Consider the following 15,127-nt stretch of genomic DNA (forward strand, 5'->3'; position numbering starts at 1 on the left):
AGCGCACACTCCGCTGCAAAGTAAAAATCTCACTCTGGAGACACTACTTTGTTACTACTTTTACTGTAGAATATCTGACTTTCCTGATGAAGCCACAATCTCAACCCTGCTTGCACCACTATCAACGTTAAGTACTCGAAGATGTTCTTCATGTTTTGGAATAGATGAAAATTGGACAGGGCCAAATCAGGACCATATGGAGAATAATCAATGACAGTGAACCCCAAGGTGTTGCTATGCTATGCTTGTGTGTCATCTTGCATTATCATGCCGAAGGAGAGGCTGCTCCATGTGTGGATGAACTCTTCGAATCTGAAACTCAATTAAAGCACACTGCTTCTCACATGCTGACACACACTATCCAGTTACAACCTGTCAAAAGGCTGAATAAACCACCTTTTGCAGCACAGACTGCTGCAAGACATGCAGGAAGACATTCAATAAGGTACTGGAAGGTACTGACAGGTATGTGGAGTCATGATGACTCCAGTGCTGTGAACACTGGTCCAGGTTTCTTGGTTGAGGATCAGTGGTGCATACAGCCTGATAAAGATGATCCCACAGGTACCTGATTGAGTTTAAATTCAGGGAGTTTGGTGGCCAGGGGAGTATGGTAAACTCATCCTGGTGATCTTCAAACCAGACACCTACACTGCAAGCTGTGTGACATGTTGCACTGCCCTGCTGGTAGATGCCATCACGCTGGGGAAAAACAAATTGCATGTTGGGATGGACATTGTCCCCCAGGATAGATGCTATACTTGTGTTGATCCAGTGCACCTTCCAGAATGAAGAGATCACTCAGGCAATGCCACAAAAACATTCCCCAGATCATAGCTGTTGCAGGGTATTTGCTTTCAGACATTCACACCATAGAAACGAATGGCCATCTGTCTCATGATGCATAAAATGTGATTAATCTGAAAAGGCAACCTGCTGCCACTCAGTGGGCATCCAGTTGTGGTATCGGCGTGCAAATTTCAGCTTTCATCACTGATGAACAGCAGTCTGCACGGGTGCATGAACCAGGCACCTGTTGTGGAGACCCATACACAGCAATGCTTGCTGAATGGTCATTGAGGAGACACTGTTGATAGCCCCTTGTTTCATATGGGTAGTCAGTCACTTCAACAGCTGCATCTCTATTTGCCTGTAAATGTCTCTGCAGCAATTGTTCATCCCTGTCATCAATGATCCATGGTGCACCACTGTTCCCTTGGTGGCAGTTTTGAATAGTGCCATTTTGCCATGCATGGAATACCACTGCCATGAACCATGTAGCCTATGGAAACCAATATCAACAGTAAATCGATGGCCGAAAATTGAGTAAAGAGCAAATGTTACAATCACCTGTAACATTAACTCCAATCAATACCAAGGAATAAATCAAAATTTGTCTTAAACATAACATACACGTCAGGACTGTCTCTCTGGTGCCCTTACCTTTCTGTATGCGAAACTTATTGTCATCAAACAGGTCCTCAATTTTCTTTTCCTTTCTTCTCTATATCATTCCACTGTCCAGTCACATTAATTTGACCACGTGGCAAAAGCCTGAATAACAACCTTTTGCAGCAAGGACCAGTCTAAGATGTGCAGGAAGAGAGTCAATAAAGAACTGGAATGTACTGGCGTGGATGTGGAGCCATACTGTCTCCACTGCCTTAGATAGCTGTGCTAGATTTCTTGTTTGTGGATCAATGGCTCGAACTGCCAGTGTGGTTCCACAGTTTCTTAACAGGATTAAATCCAGGGAGTTTGAGAGCCAGGAGTGTATGGTAAATTCATCCTGGTGCTCTTTGAACTATGCATGTACACTGCAAGCTGAGTGAAACTTTGCTAAGTCCTGATGATAGATGTCATGCTGAGGAAAAAAAAAAAAAAAAAAGACTGCTTCTAGGGGCGGACATGGACCCCAAGGCTGGATGCACACTTGTGTCAATCCATTATGCCTTCCAGGATGATGAGATCATCCATGGAATGCTCTCTGGCCCAGACCCTTCTGATGATTATTGCAGGGCAGTCAGTTGTTCAACAGTTGCACGTCTATTTCCCTGCACGTATCTCCACAGCCATCATACAACCCTGTCATCTATAGCCTGTGGTGCACCGTAGTTGCCTCAGTGTCAGTGATAGCGCCATTTTGTTATGCAAGGTATACCTAAACCATGTCAGTATGCGAATAGTTTACAAACTTAACCATTTTGGAAATGCTTTCGCCCTTGGCGCAAAAGGCAATGAAGGGCAGTGGTCACATTAAAGTGACTGGAACATGTATTTATACCAACTTTTATGAACGAATTGATGGTGCGATAATTCTCAGACTTATCTGCCCTTTCTCTTTTCGGGTTTGTGTGGATGATATTATTTTCAAAAAATCTGTCAATACGTCTCCAGACTCACACACCATCCGCAATAGTCATTTGGTTACCTTTTCCCCTCAATGATTTCAGAAATTCCAAAGAAATGTTGTCTATCCGTTCTGCCTTATTTGATCGCAAGTCTTCCAAAGCTCTATTAAACTTGTACTCTACTACCGGATTCCCATGTCTATCACATCAGCTCCCATTTCTACCTCAATCACATCATCAGACTACCGTAGTCCTCCCTCTTGTAGAGACCTTCAATGTACTCTTTCCACCTAACTGCTCTTTCCTCCATATTTAACAATGGAATTCCCATTGCATTCTTAATACTGACACTCTTGCTTCTGATTTTAGCAGAGGTTATTTTGACCTTTTCTGTACACTGAATCAATACTTTTGATGATCATTTCTTTTTCAATTTCTTCACATTTTTCTTCAGCAATTTGCCCTGGCCTTCCTGCATTTTCTGTTTACTTCATTCCTAAGTGACTAATATTTTTGTATTTCTGAATTTCCATGAACATTTTTATACTTCCATCTTTTGTCGATCAGTTGGCGTGTTTCTTATGTTATCCAAGGTTTCTTCACAGTTCCCAGCCTTGTACTCATATTTGTCTGTCCCACTTCTATAATTGCCGCTTTTAGAGATTTTCATTCTTCTTCAACTGAACTGTTTACTGTAGTACTCATTACTGGGGTATGGCCGGCCATGGTGGCCGTGCGGTTCTAGGCGCTACAGTCTGGAACCGCGCTACCGCTATGGTTGCAGGTTCGAATCCTGCCTCGGGCATGGGTGTGTGTGTGTCCTTAGGTTAGTTAGGTTTCAGTAGTTCTAAGTTCTAGGGGACTGATGACCTCAGAAGTTAAGTCCCATAGTGCTCAGAGCCATTTGAACTATTTGAACTGGGGTATGTGTAGTCTCAATGAGCTTCAAACACACCTCATCATTCCTCATACTTCAGTATCCCACTTCTTTGCATCCTGATTTTTCCATTGTTGTTGTTGTGGTCTTCAGTCCTGAGACTGGTTTGATGCAGCTCTCCATGTTACTCTATCCTGTGCAAGCTTCTTCATCTCCCAGTACCTACTGCAACCTACATCCTTCTGAATCTGCTTAGTGTATTGATCTCTTGGTCTCCCTCTACGATTTTTACCCTCCACGCTGCCCTCCAATGCTAAATTTGTGATCCCTTGATGCCTTAAAACATGTCCTACCAACCGATCCCTTCTTCTAGTCAAGTTGTGCCACAAACTTCTCTTCTCCCCAATCCTATTCAATACCTCCTCATTAGTTACGTGATCTACCCACCTTATCTTCAGCATTCTTCTGTAGCACCACATTTCGAAAGCTTCTATTCTCTTCTTGTCCAAACTGGTTATCGTCCATGTTTCACTTCCATACATGGCTACACTCCATACAAATATTTTTAGAAACGACTTCCTGACACTTAAATCAATACTCGATGTTAACAAATTTCTCTTCTTCAGAAACGATTTCCTTGCCATTGCCAGTCTACATTTTATATCCTCTCTACTTCGACCATCATCAGTTATTTTACTCCCTAAATAGCAAAACTCCTTTACTACTTTAAGTGTCTCATTTCCTAATCTAATTCCCTCAGCATCACCCGATTTAATTTGACTACATTCCATTATCCTCATTTTGCTTTTGTTGATGTTCATCTTATATCCTCCTTTCAAGACACTGTCCATTCCGTTCAACAGCTCTTCCAAGTCCGTTGCTGTCTCTGACAGAATTACAATGTCATCGGCGAACCTCAAAGTTTTTACTTCTTCTCCATGAATTTTAATACCTACTCTGAATTTTTCTTTTGTTTCCTTTACTGCTTGCTCAATATACAGATTGAATAACATCGGGGAGAGGCTACAACCCTGTCTCACTCCTTTCCCAACCACTGCTTCCCTTTCATGCCCCTCGACTCTTATAACTGCCATCTGGTTTCTGTACAAATTGTAAATAGCCTTTCGCTCCCTGTATTTTACCCCTGCCACCTTCAGAATTTGAAAGAGAGTATTCCAGTTAACGTTGTCAAAAGCTTTCTCTAAGTCTACAAATGCTAGAAATGTAGGTTTGCCTTTTCTTAATCTTTCTTCTAAGATAAGTCGTAAGGTTAGTATTGCCTCTCGTGTTCCATGTGAAACTGATAAACTGCAACCTAGTCTTCATCATTACAAAATTGTAACCCAAGTCTATACCTGCTCCTGGATATGCTTTACAGTTCATTATCTGATCCTGGTATCTCTCTGTCTGACCATGATGTAATCCATCTGGCATCTTCCCCTGTCTTCAGGCTATTTCCAAATGCACCCCTGTTCTTCTGATTTTTTAACACTGTATTCGCTATTAAAAGCTGAAACTTATTGCAGAACTCATTTAGTCTTTCTTCTCTCACATTATCACACAACACTTTCTTCTATACCTTTTCCTACTACTGCATTTCAATCCCCCGTGACATTAGATTACCATCTCCTTTTATATACTAAGCTTCCCATTCAATACCATCATATACTTTCCCTAACTCTTCATCTTCCGTTAGTGACATCAGCATGTATTCTTGATCTATTGTTGTTGTCATCAATTTGCTGTCTATTCTGATAGGAACAACCATATTACTGAACAGTTCACAGTAATTAACTCTCTGCTCTACTTTCCTATTCACAAGCAATTCTACTCCCATTATATCATTTTATGCTGCTGTTGAAATTACAAGATATTCATCTGATCAAAACTTCTTAACTTCTTTCCATTTCACTTCACTGACCGCCACTAGATCTAGATTGTGAGTTTCAATTTCCCTTTTGAGATTTTTTGGCTTCCCTGACATGTCCAAACTTCTGACATTCCATGCTCCATTTCCTTTCCATTCGTTATTTTCAGGCCTTAACACCTGAGAAATGTAAAAGCTCCCATCTGATTATGCCAACCAGATTTGATTACTTTGTATAGTCAATGCCACCCGATAACATTAAACCAGGTGCTGGGCCACTGTGATGATGATGAGTGTGGTGTGGCAACGTTTCTTCTCAGTGTCTCCACACACAGGTATATCCATTGTGATATCATGTGCAGATCTGGAAATCGCCTGAAAGCACAACATGGTGTCACTCTTGCGCCCAGTGTTGCTATTGGATGCACCAGTGATTTGCGCCTCTCTCTACTGCTGCACCTATGAAGCTACAACAATGGTCACTGTAATGAGAGTCCATAGTGCTCCAAACGTGCTTGCACTTTCAAGTGTCTTTCTGTAAACAAGACCATGGCCTGGTTCAAGGTAAGGCTCCATGATCCTGCACAGTGCAGCGAACAATCTGTCTGTCCTCTTCAGTGCTGGTTGTGTAAGGTCATTGAGATCCAACATGACATTTAGTATGAGCCTCCTGAAGCCATTGATATTTACACGACAGTTGTCGGATCCCGATCAATGCAACCAGCAATATCACAGAATGATAAACAGCAGTCTTGATAGGTCACACTCCTGATGCAGCCTATTTCCAACGATCAGGTTAGATGTTTCTCCTTCTTGCATGAAGCACAACACGATCCTTTCACCACTAGCCGAGATTCTAAATTGAATTCTGAGTAACTCACTGTGGAATCTTTCCTTATGTACTGAATGTAAATGGCGTTAAATTTACCTAAATTGTGTGATTGTGCTGAAATGCTATAATTTACATATCCACGTATGTAGTACACTGTGTGGCATTCTGATGTTTGTTGCATGCTACCTCCAAGGTGTTGGATTTTTAGTGACCATCAGTGTAAAAGTCAAATGTGCAGATAGTCAGTATGTTGCAATATTTCCCAGTGAGAAAGTGTATTAAAATTGATAACTGACATATTCCCAACCAGAATGAGAGATAGCAGCTATGGTTCATGAGATGTGCAAAGAAATAAGCAGCCATGACTACTAAAGTGGTTTGATCTGATGCTAAATGACTGAAGGCATAACGATGTATTATGCAGCAAACTGACCTGCATGGGATCTGTTGTGAGGAGGGTGACATGATGACCCCGAGCGACAAGTGCCATTGCAATGGCTTGTATTGGTGTCTGGTGGCTGATGGATGGTGTGGGCATCACAGCAAGCACACGCGCTCCCTCGACATTGCTCCAGGTGCCCATTAATATCCACACCCACAGACACGCCAGCCACCGCGGATCTACTGCCATTTCACACCTGAAAATAATGAACAACACTTGTAAGCACCATTCTAAATTAATAAAAGGCTAGTTCATCTGTTGTGTTCAACCTATGTCGCGTTCAGCATCACAGCGTATTGACGTCGTCAACAGGTCAGAGACAAATCTACTGCTGAACGTTCAGTAATTTGACAACAAGATGGAAACACCACGAGAAATATATGCTTGTATATAAATCCAGATGCTGGCCACGTTTGCACGTTACACTTGTATTTGACCACGAACGGCACCTGTACAATGTCTTCAGTGTGTTGCAAGTGTCAGCTGTGGCCAGAAGAGTGTTCTATGTATAGGGTGGCGCACAGTAAGTCACCCGATTGAATTAGGATCTTACAAGTATACTATTGGGGCAATAGCTTTCAAATTGTGTGCTGAACTTCGTGCAGTTCATGGAAATTACGCCAGATGTCGTTATGAGTTCATCACTTCCGTTATGAATCCACCATTTCAGTTTGCGGCGATGGCGGACAAACGATGGTTGACCGTTGCACAAAAGATGAATATTGTGTTACTGTTCGTGGCGACAAACAGCATTACATTGACACAAAAAAGGTTTCATGATCATTTCAGCACACAGTGGGCCCCTAGCCCACAGATGATATGCAGATTACATCAAAAATTTGAAGGTACTGCATCTGTTTTGGAGTGTCAATAGCCACATGCACGTACCGTATGTTCGCTGCAAAACATTGAAGCAGTTCGAGTGGCTTTGACTTGTAGTCTGAGTAAATCAATAAGAAAAGCCAGTGCCAAGTTAAGAATTTCATGCTGATCTGTACAAAGAATTATTAAATCCGGCCTTCGCTTGTATCCACACAAGATGACTGTGGTGCATAAGCTTACTATGAGAGATAAGGAGTGGAGACTGCAGTGTGCAAGGTGGGCAATCGAGCTAGACCAAGAGGCAGTGCTACACAACACATGGTTTTCTGACGAAGCTTGTTTTTACATGAATGGTATTGTGAACAAACAGAACGTTAGATTCTGGGAACGTGAACCTCCGTGAATAATCCACACGAAAGACACCTATGGAGAGAAAGTGCGTGTGTGGGCTGCAATGTCAAGCCACGGTATCATCGGTCCATTGTTCTTCGATGCTACAGTAACCTGTGAACACTATTTACACATGCTGCGAAACCAGTTCTTTCCTCAACTCATGGCCTCAAGTCTTCCATTAGAGACACAGTGGTTCATGCAGGATAAAGCAAGCCCCCATACTGCCAACGTTGTGCTTCATTTCCTACACGAAAGACTTGGCCTTAGGGTAATGTCAAACAGATTTCCAGAACGTTATACAGGAGGAGGAATGTCGCTGCCCCACAGCCCAGACATTAACCCATGTGACTTCTTCCTTTGGGGTTCCTTAAAGAGAAGGTATACCACAGGAAACCCGAAAATGCAGTGCGATTAGGGCCATCATTGTGGAATTATGCCGCGGCATTCCAGAAGATTTGTGTCGGAGAATCGTCACAAATGCACATGTGCGACTTGAGGAAGTTGTAGACCAAAACGGCAGTCATATTGAACATGTGATTCATTAGGTTTTATTCTTTACTTCTACATCAACAAATTACAAATCTTGTCAACAACAAATGTGTTATACATGAAACAAATCACGTGACTTATCGTGCGCCACCATGTAGTTGTGAGTGCATTATTTTGGAGCTAAGTTAATTCGAATGTGTGCAAATTGTTGGCGGTTGTTTGGTGTTTAAAGGGGCACAGTATCGAAGAATTTCACTGAGGTGACAAAAATAATGGGATAGAAATGTACATATGCACAGATGGTGACAGCATTGCGTACAGAAGGTATAAAAGGGCAGTGCTTTGCCAGTGTTGTCATTTGTACTCATGTGATTCATGTGAAAAGATTTCTGACGTCACCATGTTCGCACGACGGGAATTAACAGGCTTTGAACATGGAATGGTAGTAGGAGCTAGATGCATGGGATATTTAATTTCAGAAATCATTAGGGAATTCAATAGTCTGAGATCCACAGCGTCAAGAGCGTGCCGAGAATACCAAATTTCAGGCATTACCACTCGCCATGGACTACGCAGCGGCCGACAGCCTTCACTTACAGACAGTGTGTTGTCAGTACTAACAGACAAGTAACATTGCGAAAAATAACCGCAGAAATTAATGTGGGGCGTATGACGAACGTATCTATGAGAACAGTGCGGCGAAATTCGGCGTTAATGAGCTATGGCAGTAAACGACAGACATTTGCTGACAGCACAACATTGTCTGCAGTGCTTCTCCTGGGCTCATGACCATATGGATTGGACCCTAGACAACTGGAAAACTGGGGCTTGGTCAGATGAGTCCAGATTCCAGTTGGTAAAAGCTGATGGTAGGATTTGAGTGTGGCGCAGACCCTACAAAGCTATGGACCCAAGTTGGCAACAAGGCATTGTGCAAGTTGGTGGTGACTCTATAGTGGTTTGGGCTGTATTCACATGGAAATAAGCTGAGTCCTGGTTATTTTTGGCTACTTAGAGACCATTTTCAGTGATTCATATACTTCTCGTTCCCAAACAAGGATGGAATTTTTATGGATGTCAGTGCACCATGTCACCAGGCCACAATCGTTCTCTATTGGTTTGAAGAACATTCTGGGCTTTTTGAGCAAATGATTTGGCCACCCAGAGAGCCCAACATAAATCCAATTGGGCATTTACAGGAGTTAATCGACAGTTCAATTGGACACAAAATGGAAGGCTACAGAGTGAGAATCACTCAATATTTCTGCAGGGGATTTCCGGCAATTTGTTGAGTCTGTGGCATGTAGACTTGCTGCATTACACCAGGCAAAAGGAAATCCTATACCAACTGTACTAGGGAGTATACCATGACTTTTGTTACATACCTACTATACTAGGAGGTATCCCATGACTTTTGTTGCCTCAGTGTATGCCACCATGAAGGACGGTCACCGAATTGGATTGTGACAAAAAGTAAGACATCAAAAGCTATGAAGGTGACTGCAGAACTGAACAACTCACTCGCGAACCCTGTCAGCATCAAAACAACACTATGGTAGCTCCATAACATCAGAACTACAGGGCAAGCACGAATTCTAAAACCACTCATCAGTGATGCAAATGCTCATAACAGGGGATCATGGTACCAAAGCTATAAAACCTGATCTATGGAGCAATGGAAGGATTTCATTTGGTCAGACGAGTCTTGTTTCACGCTGTTTCCAACTTCTGGTCGAATTTACATCCTAAGGGTGAAAAAATAGTGGGGGTTCAGTGATGATTCGGGCAGCCATATTGTCGTATTCCGTGGGCTGTATGGCTACACTGGAAGGTCGCATTACTGCCAAGAATTATGTGGCCAATTTCGCTGATCAGGTCCGTCCCACAGTATATGTATTCACCAATGGTGATCTCCCCCAACCATCACAGTCATCAGATTTCAATAGTACCGAGCCTTTGTGGTGCACTTTGGAAGAAAGACTGCGTGATCACTGTACACTTCAAACATTTACTTTAACTTCTCTTTTTTTCAGGCAGAATATTATAAATTTCCCTTGAGAACTGATAATTGTATTAGGCATAGTAATGTGTGGTGTTTTTGGTGTTTTCGTATTTTCGTCCAAACCCTATACGTAAAGCCCCTTCCCTAAGACAACGAAAACTTACACATGCATCACGTCGTCCCAGCACTGGCCAGTCAACCGGACCATGGATACTCCTTGCTGGCTCACTGCTGCCGTTGCTGACCTTTGAAGTTATTGACCAACTGCTGTCATAGGTGGATTTGCTCTCATTATGCTTTTGTACATTCAAAAACACATATCTTCAATCATTCGTTTGTGTGTATGAACTGTTTGTGCCTTGGCCAAAAAAATACTTTGTTTTTAACTAAGTTAATAAAAACTTTGTAAAGTGGCAAAATATTTTTAAACTGCAATTTTTTATAATCACTTGTCTGTAATATAGTAACACAGCATCATTGAGGTGATTCAATGTATGCCAAAAGTATTGTAACAGAGTATGGACTTTCTGAAGTTCAATAATTGCCGAATAGTCAATATTGTAAAGATATTTTAATTTCGGGTAATGGTAGTAATTTTTCCTTTAGTCATTCAGTATAAATATCATGATGAAGTGGAAATAGAAAATTTATAGGCCTTCAAAGTTTGAAAGCTACTCTTCACTTAACTGAAATACCACGTAAATACAGTACCTATTTTTGCGCAGTTAATGAATTATGGCTGTTATGTACAGTAGTACAAAGTTTGTTTACAAAGTTAAGCAAAGAAGCGTTATATTTACGGCACTAGTGACCTCTCAAACGGCTGGTCCCGGCGGAGGTTCGAGTCCTCCCTCGGGCATGGGTGTGTGTGTTTGTCCTTAGGATGATTTAGGTTAAGTAGTGTGTAAGCTTAGGGACTGATGACCTTAGCAGTTAAGTCCCATAAGATTTCACACACATTTGAACATTTTTGACCTCTCAAAACTTTGATTAACACCAAAAATAAAAACAAAGCAGAATTGTTGATACAAATCCTTACTTTCCAATGCATCTTCAGGGTGTTGTAGGTAGCAAAACACACATTCACACTATATGTGCTTTTAGGTATGCACTTAGCACACTACAGTGGTAATAAAACGATCAACGGTTGCCAAGATGAGCTGCCATGTCAGCTCACATCTGATTTCTATGTTCAACAAAAAATATAGCTCAATAGCAATTTAACGGTAGTTTCACTCATTCATTTACCTTCTACGCAAAATTTTTATACTCAAGATTTGTGAGACCGTATTCCCTCCGTTAACGTTTCTTTTATGGTGTATTCACCAAATAAATTTGGCGCTCATCAAAAAGGTAGCAGGATGGATACCCCCTTCCACAGAATGTAGTAGCCGTTGCCGCGTCTCCTTCGCCAATCAGCCCGCATGCAATTCGTTCGTTTCTTTCGTCAGTCGACTAGTCTGAATCGAGTAGTTGTACTTTGCTATGTAGCTCGCGCGTCCGCGTCATCGTATTTTATACGTTTCTGTCTGTCACATAATGATCGACTTATGGCTTAGATCTGTTGAACACTCACCCTGACATTGATTGTCTTATTGACGATGTAAATAACCAACTTTCCAGGAAGAATAGGCGCATAGAATTCATCATTTAAGGAAGAGAACCACAATTGTAACTTTTTTGTATCGTAAGATGGCATTATCTTGTATATGTGTATAATCAGTTTAAATAAAACTTTCTTAAACTTTGCTTGTGACTTAATCATTTTTTATTACGGTAAAAGTGAAGGTAGCTCAAGCTATATTTACTTCCCCCCCTCCTTGAGGTTTTTCTGTAGCCGCCACTGCATTGAAGTAACAGTTTTGAACACTAGTCTAACATAATTCAGTGAATGACAACTACCTAATCCAACAGAAGTCCAGGCAGGACTGTTGTTGGTGTCAGTTTGGACGAGGGGCGTTTGAAAAGTCCATACAAAGTCTGAGAGATGGCAGCACTAGCACTATCGAGGTCATGTTTAGTTAGTAGCATCTTTGGAAAGAACGCACACCAAGATTCAGCCATTGGTCTATTTCTTTGTGTTTTGCATTCGTGTGAATCAAGGAAGTCGAGTGATTGTCAAAAAATGGACGAAAAAGAATTTCGTGTTGTGATTAAACATTACTTTACGAAAGGAAAACGCCTCAGGAGACTAAAGAGAAGATTGATAAACATTACGGTGACTGTGCACCTTCGATTAGAACAGTTTATAAGTGGTTTCAAAATTTTCGGAGTGGCTATGTGGGCACAAGTGATGCTGAACTTTCTGGACGCCCTGTGGAGGTTACGACCCCAGAAATCATTGATAAAATCCATGATATGGTGATGGATGACAGAAGAGTTAAGGTGTGTGAGATTTCTAGTGCTGTGGGCATCTCGAATGAATGGGTACATAATATTTTGCATAAAGATTTGGACATGAGAAAGCTATCCGCAAGATGGGTTCCGTGACTACTCACGCTTGACCAAAAACGGAGTCGTGTGAAGTGTTGCAAGGATGGTTTGCAGCTGTTCAGAAAGAATCCACAGGATTTTAAGTGGTGTTTAGTCACTGTAGGTGAAACATGGATACATTACTATACGCCTGAGACCAAACAACATTCTAAACAATTGGTTACCAAGGGAGAATCTGCACCAAAAAAGGCAAAGAGCATTCCTTCGTCCAGAAAGGTTAAGGCAACTGTCTTTTGGGATTCGCAAGGGATGATCCTCATCGACTATCTGGAAAAGGGTAAAACTATTACAGGTGCATATTATTCATCGTTACTGGATCGTTTTAAAACCGAGCTGCAAGAAAGACGCCGGCGATTGGACCGCAAAAAAGTCCTTTTCAATCACGACGATGCACCAGCACACACCTCAGCAGTTGTGGACGCAAAATTAATGGAAATAGGATTCCAAATCATTACATATCCCCTATTCTCCAGACTTGGCTCCCTCGGACTACTATTTGTTCCCCAATTTGAAGAAATGGCTAGTGGGACAAAGATTTTATTCAAACTAGGAGGTGATAGCAGCAACTAATAGCTATTTTGCAGACTTGGACAATTCCTATTATTCGGAAGGGATCAACAAATTAGAACAGCATTGGACGAAGTGTCTAGGTCTAAAAGGAGACTATGCTGAAAAATTAAAAACGTTTATCCCAAACACGTAAGTAGTTTTTATTTTTGCATGGACTTTTCAAACGCCACTTGTAAGTTAGGGCTTGGCGAAAAGATAAAAACTGCGACACTTGGCATTCACTGCCTGATGGATTGTAGATAGTAGCTGGGGATAACTGCAACCACAGAAACTGCTGGATAACTCTGCAACTGTTGTGATAACTGGTGGAGCAGGGGTACATGGCCATATAAGACTGTTGATTTGCAAACCATTTGGTGGATGCAAGAAGTAGCCTTTGGTATCAACTCCATCTGTGGAGTCAGACATAAATATCAGCTGAAGGACCGAACTACACTCCTGGAAATGGAAAAAAGAACACATTGACACCGGTGTGTCAGACCCACCATACTTGCTCCGGACACTGCGAGAGGGCTGTACAAGCAATGATCACACGCACGGCACAGCGGACACACCAGGAACCGCGGTGTTGGCCGTCGAATGGCGCTAGCTGCGCAGCATTTGTACACCGCCACCGTCAGTGTCAGCCAGTTTGCCGTGGCATACGGAGCTCCATCGCAGTCTTTAACACTGGTAGCATGCCGCGACAGCGTGGACGTGAACCGTATGTGCAGTTGACGGACTTTGAGCGAGAGCGTATAGTGGGCATGCGGGAGGCCGGGTGGACGTACCGCCGAATTGCTCAACACGTGGGGCGTGAGGTCTCCACAGTACATCGATGTTGTCGCCAGTGGTCGGCGGAAGGTGCACGTGCCCGTCGACCTGGGACCGGACCGCAGCGACGCACGGATGCACGCCAAGACAGTAGGATCCTACGCAGTGCCGTAGGGGACCGCACCGCCACTTCCCAGCAAATTAGGGACACTGTTGCTCCTGCGGTATCGGCGAGGACCATTCGCAACCGTCTCCATGAAGCTGGGCTACGGTCCCGCACACCGTTAGGCCGTCTTCCGCTCACGCCCCAACATCGTGCAGCCCGCCTCCAGTGGTGTCGCGACAGGCGTGAATGGAGGGACGAATGGAGACGTGTCGTCTTCAGCGATGAGAGTCGCTTCTGCCTTGGTGCCAATGATGGTCGTATGCGTGTTTGGCGCCGTGCAGGTGAGCGCCACAATCAGGACTGCATACGACCGAGGCACACAGGGCCAACACCTGGCATCATGGTGTGGGGAGCGATCTCCTACACTGGCCGTACACCACTGGTGATCGTCGAGGGGACACTGAATAGTGCACGGTACATCCAAACCGTCATCGAACCCATCGTTCTACCATTCCTAGACCGGCAAGGGAACTTGCTGTTCCAACAGGACAATGCACGTCCGCATGTATCCCGTGCCACCCAACGTGCTCTAGAAGGTGTAAGTCAACTACCCTGGCCAGCAAGATCTCCGGATCTGTCCCCCATTGAGCATGTTTGGGACTGGATGAAGCGTCGTCTCACGCGGTCTGCGCGTCCAGCACGAACGCTGGTCCAACTGAGGCGCCAGGTGGAAATGGCATAGCAAGCCGTTCCACAGGACTACATCCAGCATCTCTACGATCGTCTCCATGGGAGAATAGCAGCCTGCATTGCTGCGAAAGGTGGATATACACTGTACTAGTGCCGACATTGTGCATGCTCTGTTGCCTGTGTCTATGTGCCTGTGGTTCTGTCAGTGTGATCATGTGATGTATCTGACTCCAGGAATGTGTCAATAAAGTTTCCCCTTCCTTGGACAATGAATTCACGGTGTTCTTATTTCAATTTCCAGGAGTGTATTTGTAAGTCGTGCGCCGAAAGCATAACGTGATTCCTGTTATGTGCATTATGTACAAGGCGATCACAACTGTAGCACCACACTGGAGTCTGCCAGACGTGTGGCGCCCCCTGTGCATATTATTGTGTACTGC

At 43.2% G+C, this 15,127-nt stretch overlaps 1 protein-coding gene across 2 annotated transcripts in view; it reads right to left on the minus strand.

Annotated features, from left to right (window-relative positions):
* The window catches only part of LOC126196113 (UDP-glucosyltransferase 2-like), a 152,248-nt gene that overhangs the window by 64,291 nt on the left and 72,830 nt on the right, over positions 1 to 15,127 (minus strand). Inside the window, exon 2 of one of the 2 annotated variants that reach the window (XM_049934542.1) lies at positions 6,361 to 6,565. In XM_049934542.1, coding sequence (XP_049790499.1) covers positions 6,361 to 6,558 — 198 coding nt within the window. In that variant the 5' untranslated portion in view covers positions 6,559 to 6,565. Of the gene's footprint in view, positions 1 to 6,360; positions 6,566 to 15,127 lie in introns of those variants that run through there. The other variant, XM_049934543.1, reaches the window with a different exon arrangement.

This window comes from Schistocerca nitens, chromosome 1 (assembly GCF_023898315.1).
Source record: "Schistocerca nitens isolate TAMUIC-IGC-003100 chromosome 1, iqSchNite1.1, whole genome shotgun sequence".
Classification (NCBI taxonomy): domain Eukaryota; kingdom Metazoa; phylum Arthropoda; class Insecta; order Orthoptera; family Acrididae; genus Schistocerca; species Schistocerca nitens.